Below are 8319 nucleotides of genomic sequence, written 5' to 3'. Positions count from 1 at the left end.
CAAATAAGACAGATAGTCAGTTTTGTTTTAAAATGAGTTAGGTGAGCTAACTAGCTAACTAAATGACCATCAATGATTATAAATTTATTCTTAATTACAGGACAATAGGAAACTTGACTGACATTATTTTATAATTTTCTGACATTACCTTACTTCTATTATCAATACTGTCAAATACATAGAGTATGTATAGAGCAACATCTACTTTTAACGTTGTATATTGTAACACTCTCCCTCAACGTGAAAGGTAGATAAGCCAAACTATTTTGGTTTCTTTCTAATACGCATATTGTAACGCTTAGATTCTTGAACACCATCATCGCTTCTATCTTCTCTATTTACTTCTTGATTTTCAGTCGTACTTTCTGCACTTTCCATATTCTTAGATTTCACAATTTCATTGACATCATTTTTCACTTCTTCGGAGTTTTCATTTACACTAAAACATTCCGACTGATTCTGGTTCACTGATTCGGCTTTATCTTCAAAAATTTGCAAATTGCATGTAACCTCAGGTTTAAATCGTACGTCGTGGCTCGATATGATTCTTCTTTCAGATGGAATCCATATTCTAAAACCATCCCTGTCAGTCACGTAACCAACTAAATAACCATGCATGGCCTTGTCATCAAATTTACTGCCTTAATACTTGTTTACGTGAACATAACATTCAGTGCCAAATATTCTTAAATGTTTCAATCTCCCAACTGGCTTTCCATACCACAATTCACAGGGACTTTTATTCTCAATTGATGATTTTCCTGTGCGATTCAGAAGATACACTGCAGTATTACATGCTTCTGCCCACAGTTCTTTGGACAACTTGCATGGGTTTAACATGGAACGAGCACACTCTACAATGATACGGTTTTCCCTTTCAGCAACACCATTCTGCTGAGGTGTATAGGGTGGAGTGATACAATGCTCTATACCTCTACTCGCAAGAAGTTCAGATACCTTTCTATTGTCAAACTCTCTCTCTCCATCACATCTCAGTTGCTTTACTACATGGCCATTTGTGTTTGCTTCATTTAAAAATTTTTTTAAGAAGGTACATACTTCACTTTTGTGTTTCATAAAGAAAACTTTCCGAAACTTACTAACGTCATCTTTGAAACATACGTAATAGCGTGCTCTTCCTAGTGATTCTATAGACATGGGTCCATTCACATCTGCATGGATCTGCTCACCAGTAACTTGTGGCCGATTAATCTTAGTTTTAAATGGCAATCTATGCATTTTTCCAATTGCACATCCATCGCAAAAGCTTTCTTTGCACCCATCAATGTCTATATTCATTTTCTTCAAGACCTTCTTTACGTGTTGGTTATGCTGATGGCTAAATCTTTCATGATACACTTGTAACAATCTGTTGACTCTACTAAGTTTGCTTGAATGGGATTGGTCAGTTTCATAACACGTATATCAAGTGCATACAGGCCATTACTGAAGTACCCAGTCATTACAGATTCAAGAGTATTTTTATCATGTAGATTTACACCTTTTTCGTCGAGTACTGTAACGAACCCTCTTTGTGCAGCAGCTTTCACAGAAAACAAATGAGCGCTTGCTTCAGGAACATAAAAAACATTCTTCAGTTTAGCATCTTTCCATTTATTATTCAGGCGTGTTTGAATTTTCACCGTTCCTTGTCCATAGGCTAGCATACATACATCCTTCTTACCAAGTGACATCTTTTCGGGTTCAGCAAACTCTGTATAAGATGAGAAATATTGCTTATCTGTAGTGATATGATTTGTGGCTCCACTGTCACAATACCATTTCCCAGCTTCAAAACAATTGTTAGATGAGGCACTTAAAACAACAGGCAAAAAAACAGCATCATTACTTTTATTCTCGCCTTAATTTTTAGTAGATTTTTCAATGGACACTCTCTCGCCCAATGGCCTAATTTCTTGCATCTGTGACAAGAAAATTTTTCTTTTGCACGATGTACATTTTTCTTTGACTTTGTAGTAGCTGTACTTTGGCTCTGTTTGTATTTTTCTGTCGGGCTAGTGCGTGCAACAAACGCAAAAGATTATATGGTACTTTGGTCACGTAATTCAATGGCACACAATTTCTCAATCAATAAATTCAAAGTTTGATTCTTTGATGGTATCGTGTCCCACAAATCTTTGAAATTATCAAAGTCCTTACCCAAACTTGATAAGATCTGACCATTTAACATTCTTTCGGATAAAACATTTTCATCATGCTTCTGCAATTCATCATTCAAATCTACAAACAGTTTCTGCAACTTCGCAACATGTGTGCTAATATCTTCTTTTTCATCACGTTGGACTCTAAAAAAGGCTTCAATTAACATGTTTAACCGTTGCGTACTGCTACGTTCAAATCGCGCACGTAATTTGTCCCATATTTCACTAGCATGAGTACATGTCAACACCAGCTCGGCAACAGTTTTTCCTAGCGTACCTGCTAACAAACTTGCCGCTTTTGCATCGTCTTTTAACCATTGTTGATGCTTCTCCAATGGAGTTGAATTTCCAGCAACCTCAGGACACCTACACGTACCGATCACAATGTCTTCAAATGCATACGCTCGTAATAACATCGAAACGTGCCATTTCCATTTTGCTCAGTCTTCAGGATCCTCCAGTTTATCGACTTGAATTTTATAATCGTTATTGCTGGTCGCCATATTTTTTCACCTGTTCACAGTTCACGTGAATTGGGCCCGTAACCTGTTATAAAATGAGTTAGGTGAGCTAACTAGCTAACTAAATGACCATCAACGATTATAAATTTATTCTTAATTACAGGACAATAGGAAACTTGACGGACATTATTTTATAATTTTCTGACATTACCTTACTTCTATTATCAATACTGTCAAATACATAGAGTATGTATAGAGCAACATCAACTTTTAACGTTGTATATTGTAACAAGTTTAAACAAAAACTATAAAAAAATAAAAATTATTATTAATCTGGTCTCTAATGAGCTACCAGAAATAGAGAAATCGTCCATAGAACTTGTGGAAATATATGTGTATTTGAGTCATGAAGTAAGATTAACGCGAGATAACCAAACATGTGAATTATTCAGAAGAATAAGTTTGGGATGGGCTGTGTTCCTGAAAAATAAGGGGCATTTGAAAAGGAAAGCTTTCAACCAGTGCATTCTACCAATCCTCACATACGGCGCATAAACCTTAACTCTCACAAAAACACCATCTTTTGCTGATGTTTTTCTGAGAGTTAGTGTTTTTGTGAGAGAGTTTTTGTGAAGGACACAAATAATCTTGTGTTCGTCTTCAACTTTACCAAAAGTATTCTTTGGTACCTATGTCGATAATATAGTCTCTGTAGTAAAGGTGTTTAGTTTGCAATTTTATTGCTTATTTTCAATCAGGTAGTAAAAAACCAATCTGAATACTGTGCCGTAAGTTTTGTACAGAATACCAAAACTATTTCAATGTTTATATTATAAATTTTTTTGAAATTTCTATAATTGATTATTATAATGACAAAACTCGATGTATTGGTAATTCCATTTTTACATTACAGGAAGATGCAAGAAAACAGTATGTCCGCATGGTGCTGTGTGTTGTTTATTGTTTTTAAGTGTTCTATCAAATTTAATGTGTTAGTGTAAAAGTGGCAATGTCAAGATGGTGCGCCAAAACGAATCACCAGAACCCAGCAGGATTCCAGTTAAAATTACCTCAGTGGACGAGTCCAACGAATTGAGGCCACCACAAGTTCCAGCTAGAGGAAAATTAAGGTGTGTAATGTTAATTATACGATTATATTTTTGTTTAGAAATTATCAAAAGAATAGCTCAGCTCAGTACAAGGGACAACTAAATAAAAGACATAGAATTATTTGCACATTGAGTCCATTTGAACAGGTAAGAACAAAAACAAAAATACTTACAGGGGACCTGATGATGGTTTGAAATTTGTAGAGTCCAAAGCCAATAATTTAGTTATCTTTACACTGTGCAAACAACTACATAAACTGACATGAAATAGGCAGAAATTCTTTGACAGTTAACAGAGAAGAAACTCCCAAAAGACGGTTCATTAAACTCCTCTAAAAGGTTTAAATTCCCTTTAGTGGTACATATCAATTTGCTGGCCACGGTCCAACCCAACAACGTCGTGTTTTCTTGTTAGTTTTATCTTGTCGCAGTTTTATAGCCGCCACAGCAAGCAGTATTACAGATGTCCCAAGAACGATCTTATAATTATTATCCATTTGAACAAAATTGGTAAACAATCAAGCGTGGTCTTTATATCAAGCAAAGTGTGACTTTGAAATTTAGGATAACAGAATGTCAATGTCATCAGAAGCTTTCTAATTGTTGACAGAAAAGTAAAAACAAAAACAGTGTACCTAAAAATATAATCGAAGTGCAGAAAAAACTGCATGAAAATTAGCGCAGGTTCTATTTAGCTGCAACTCCTCGATGCAACAAGTTGCAACAGCTTTTCTGTACAATTACTATGTGTTTTTTCTGACATTTTCTGACGTTCTAGCTAGACGTCACTAGACATTTCTAAGTTATTCAGTGATATCTCGAATATTCTCTAACTTAATACTTCTTCTTTTACGTCTAGGGACTTTTCTATACAGGATCAATCTGTTTACTTCTCGGCATAAAAGTAAACAGTGCAACAAGTGAAGAGTCCAGGACTATATTAGCGCAATGTTCCCGTTGTCTACTAGCTTGGCGGGTACTGAGTATTGTGTATACAGTGATGAGCGCGCTAATAACCGGCAGAATAGCGCAAAATATGGAAAACGTATTAAGTTGTTAGATAAAAAGAAATGAAACTAGTCGAGCCGGAAAATTTAGCGATTTTAACCTATAAATTTACATTATATTGATTGTTTCCCACCTTAAGACGTATCAGACGCGTTTGGCAACTGCCACTGTCATAGTGACAGTTTGAGTTGACATACTCCTCTGATACGTGTAAACACTGAACACTCTGTGTGTTTTATCTGAGTGGTTTGAGTATTTTTTGTTGGGTGTGCAAGTTTGAGTCTTAAATACGGCATTTTCCAGGTGCCTTCCATTTTATTATGCCGTTTGCCCTTGATTTTTCCCTTAAATACAATAAAATAGTGCCCTTACACTCTTCTATACTACTCTAAAAACCAGGGCATCACTTCCGGTTATTTCGCAGTTTAAATAGTCTTATTATTTGCATTCACTGCCTTTGTGGTCTTTATCTTTAATTCAAGAGGAGGTGCCCTTACAGGGTGACACCGGCCGGCACAGATGAACCCTGGTTTTTATAGACGTTTCACTCCTCTATTCCTCCTCTGTTATCCGAGCTTGGGGCCGACTGAGAGATAGATCAATATCAATTTGAGTTGAGCAAGTCAACAATAGATGCCCACACATATACACAGTTAAGAAAACACGTAACTTTTCTTAACACTATTCATTAAAACCGAAATTGCCCTGCCAGCTCCTAATGTTCTAAAAGGTTAAGCTCTTGACAAACAGAAGTTTTGTTTTTAAATTGTCGAAATAATTAATGCTTTGATAAAATTTTCCCATGACCTCCCACTTAAAAAACTTAAGCACAAATATATTATATATTTTTTTAATAATTGGACGATATTAATGAAACGCCTACATTGCCTACTAGATGGAACTGGACCTAATACTATTGTTGAATAAATTGTATCATTAATGACTCAAACAACTAATTCAACTTGTCATTTGAATAAATTAAAACACAAATAAAAGTATTCTTCCCACATGTAAACCCATAAATTTTAAATGAAATAAAACTAAAACCTGAATGTTTGCTGTTAGTCTAGCAGAATTATATGCAATATTGATTATAAATCATTTAAAATATAGTAAAGTGTATACTGCCTTGCATAAGACTATCAAAATTATACTTTGAATCCTCTATTATTTGATCTAGAAATCTGTATCAACAATGTAAAAATAATCATTGCTTATTTTCAACGTTTGAATAGAAAAGAACACTAAGAATGATACAAAACTACAACAATGTTTTGAACTTATGTATGTATATTATACAGTATGGTGCAAATAAAAGGAATAAATTGGTTATTTCATAAGCCGGTAGAAAAAATCCCGAAACAAGTCGACTTTTATTTTTAAATTGTGATTTTTATGGCATATATGTCATACTAGTTACGTCATCCATCTGGACGTGATGACGTAATCGATGATTTTTTAATGAGAATAGGGGTCGTGTGCTAGCTAATTTGAAAGGTTATTCAATTCTCTATTCTATTCAGTAATTTAAACATTAATATAATTATTTATTCAGGGTGTCCAAAAAAATTTTGTTGAATTAAATGATTTGACAAAAAAAACCATGGATGTAATTTATTTAATTTAAAATACGTTTTACTGCTGTCAGAAAACAGAAAAAAAACATTTATTTTACGAATAAACATTGCTTTTCACTTTAATTAATTATTTAAACCTCCAAGGCTTGCAGGAGCTGGCTTGACCATTGTATTTAAGGAAAAAGTAATGCTTATTTCTTAAAAAAATATTTTTTTCAGATTTTTTATTGGCAGCCGTAAAATGTATTTTAAATTAAATAAATTACTTACATTCTTCTTTTTTGTCAATTAATTTAATTAAAAATAAATTTCGGACACTCTGCGTAAATAGTTATGTTGATGTTATATTAGTGAATAGAGAATTGAATAACATTTCAAATGAGCTGGCATACGAACCCCATTCTCATTTAAAAATCATCGATTACGTCATCATACCCAGATAAATGACGTCACTCGTATGATATACATATGCCAAAATATCATAATTTGAAAATAAAAATGAATCTGTATCGCGATTTTTTCTTAGATCAACGACTTATGAAATAACGAATTTATTCCTTTCATTTGAATCATACTGTATAGTGAAAAACATATAGTTGAAAACTTGAATAAATATGGTTGGGTTAATATTATTATAATCTTTTAACGTTAAATATGTAGAAATATCACTAATAGTTTCTGTGGACTATTACAATGCACCGTGATTTAATAATATCCAAGCTCTAACTGTTTAGGAGGTGTGTCAATGCGGACTTTCTCTATTCGAATTTTTTTAAGATCCGTAAGATATTCGTTTAGAGATTACGGCGATAATCATAATGGCTTGTTTTGTTAGCTGCTAAAAATGATTATTTATTACTATTAAGGTGTCTTTATAGGCTATATCTTAACGCAAGCATCTCTTATTGGTATGACTGGAACTAAAGGGGTTTGCAGTTAATCTAACTATCCGAGGTGTATATGGGATTATTTTTGTGATGGGAGTTATTAGTGTTGCTGTGAAATTACCACATAATCTCGGTGGTTAGCGAATCTGTTAAGTTATGTAAGCACTTATACAGTGAAGAGCGCTCTAATAATCGGCAGAATGACGCAAAATATGGAAAACATAATTAAGTTGTGAGATAACAAAAAATTAAACTAGTGGAGGTGGGAAATATAGCGACAAATGCCTATAAAGGACATCGCACACATCTTATGGAAAATATAATGTCACTCAAATGAAATAAAATCTACATGAATGTATTGGTTTGGAAATTACACTAATTTCATATCATTGTGCCAAATCTGTATTTTGAATAATAAGAGCGTAAACTGATAAAAATAAATCAAAAATCAAATGGGAATGTACGTGTGTCAAAGAGAGAAAAACGATTTTGTAATTCGCTTACTCCATAAATCTTTTTGAGGAATTAAGGCAGAGGTTAACTCTTTGCTTTGTCCAATTATCATTGATAATAAAGTAGGTATAATTTGGTCAGTTGTACTGCCTTTAATCGGCTAAAGGTAATGGCGGGTAGGCTGTTTTTAATAGCCGCTAGACTATTATTTATGAATGACAGTTTTATGAACTTCAAAAATGCGATTTCGATAAACTTTAATTACAATTATTAACGCCCTAATTAAGCAAAATTCAGAGATGGTGAAATGGTATGAAATGCTTGAAATTTCGAGACCAATTATTCATGTAAATTTTATTTCATTTGAGTGACATTATATTTCCAAAAGATGTGTACGGTGTCCTTTATATTATATTTATTGTTTTCCACCTTTAGACGTATAGGGCGAGTTTGGCAACTGCCACTGTGACAGTGACAGTTTTAGTTGACGTACTCATCTGATACGTCTAAAGATGGGAAACAATAAATATAATGTAAATTTATAGGTTTTTATCTCTAAATTTTCCACCTCCACTAGTTTCGTTTTTATTTATCTCACAACTTAATACATTTTCCATCTTTTGCGTTATTCTGCCGGTTATTAGCGCGATCATCACTGATTG

The 8319-nt window shown here is 33.6% G+C and overlaps 1 protein-coding gene across 1 annotated transcript; it reads right to left on the bottom strand.

Moving 5' to 3' along the window:
* Window positions 1–261: 261 nt before the first annotated feature.
* LOC126891004 (uncharacterized) lies at window positions 262–2578 on the bottom strand. Its single transcript, XM_050660186.1, has 2 exons — window positions 2182–2578; window positions 262–482 (listed from the first exon to the last, which is right to left on the bottom strand). The coding sequence occupies exons 1-2, from the start codon at window positions 2576–2578 to the stop codon at window positions 262–264; spliced, it is 618 nt and encodes a 205-aa protein (XP_050516143.1).
* Between the last annotated feature and the right edge of the window lie 5741 nt (window positions 2579–8319).

This window comes from Diabrotica virgifera, chromosome 1 (genome assembly GCF_917563875.1).
Source record: "Diabrotica virgifera virgifera chromosome 1, PGI_DIABVI_V3a".
NCBI lineage: Eukaryota > Metazoa > Arthropoda > Insecta > Coleoptera > Chrysomelidae > Diabrotica > Diabrotica virgifera.
Note: the sequence above shows the minus strand (reverse complement) of the source record. Positions and strands in the feature narration are given on the sequence as shown.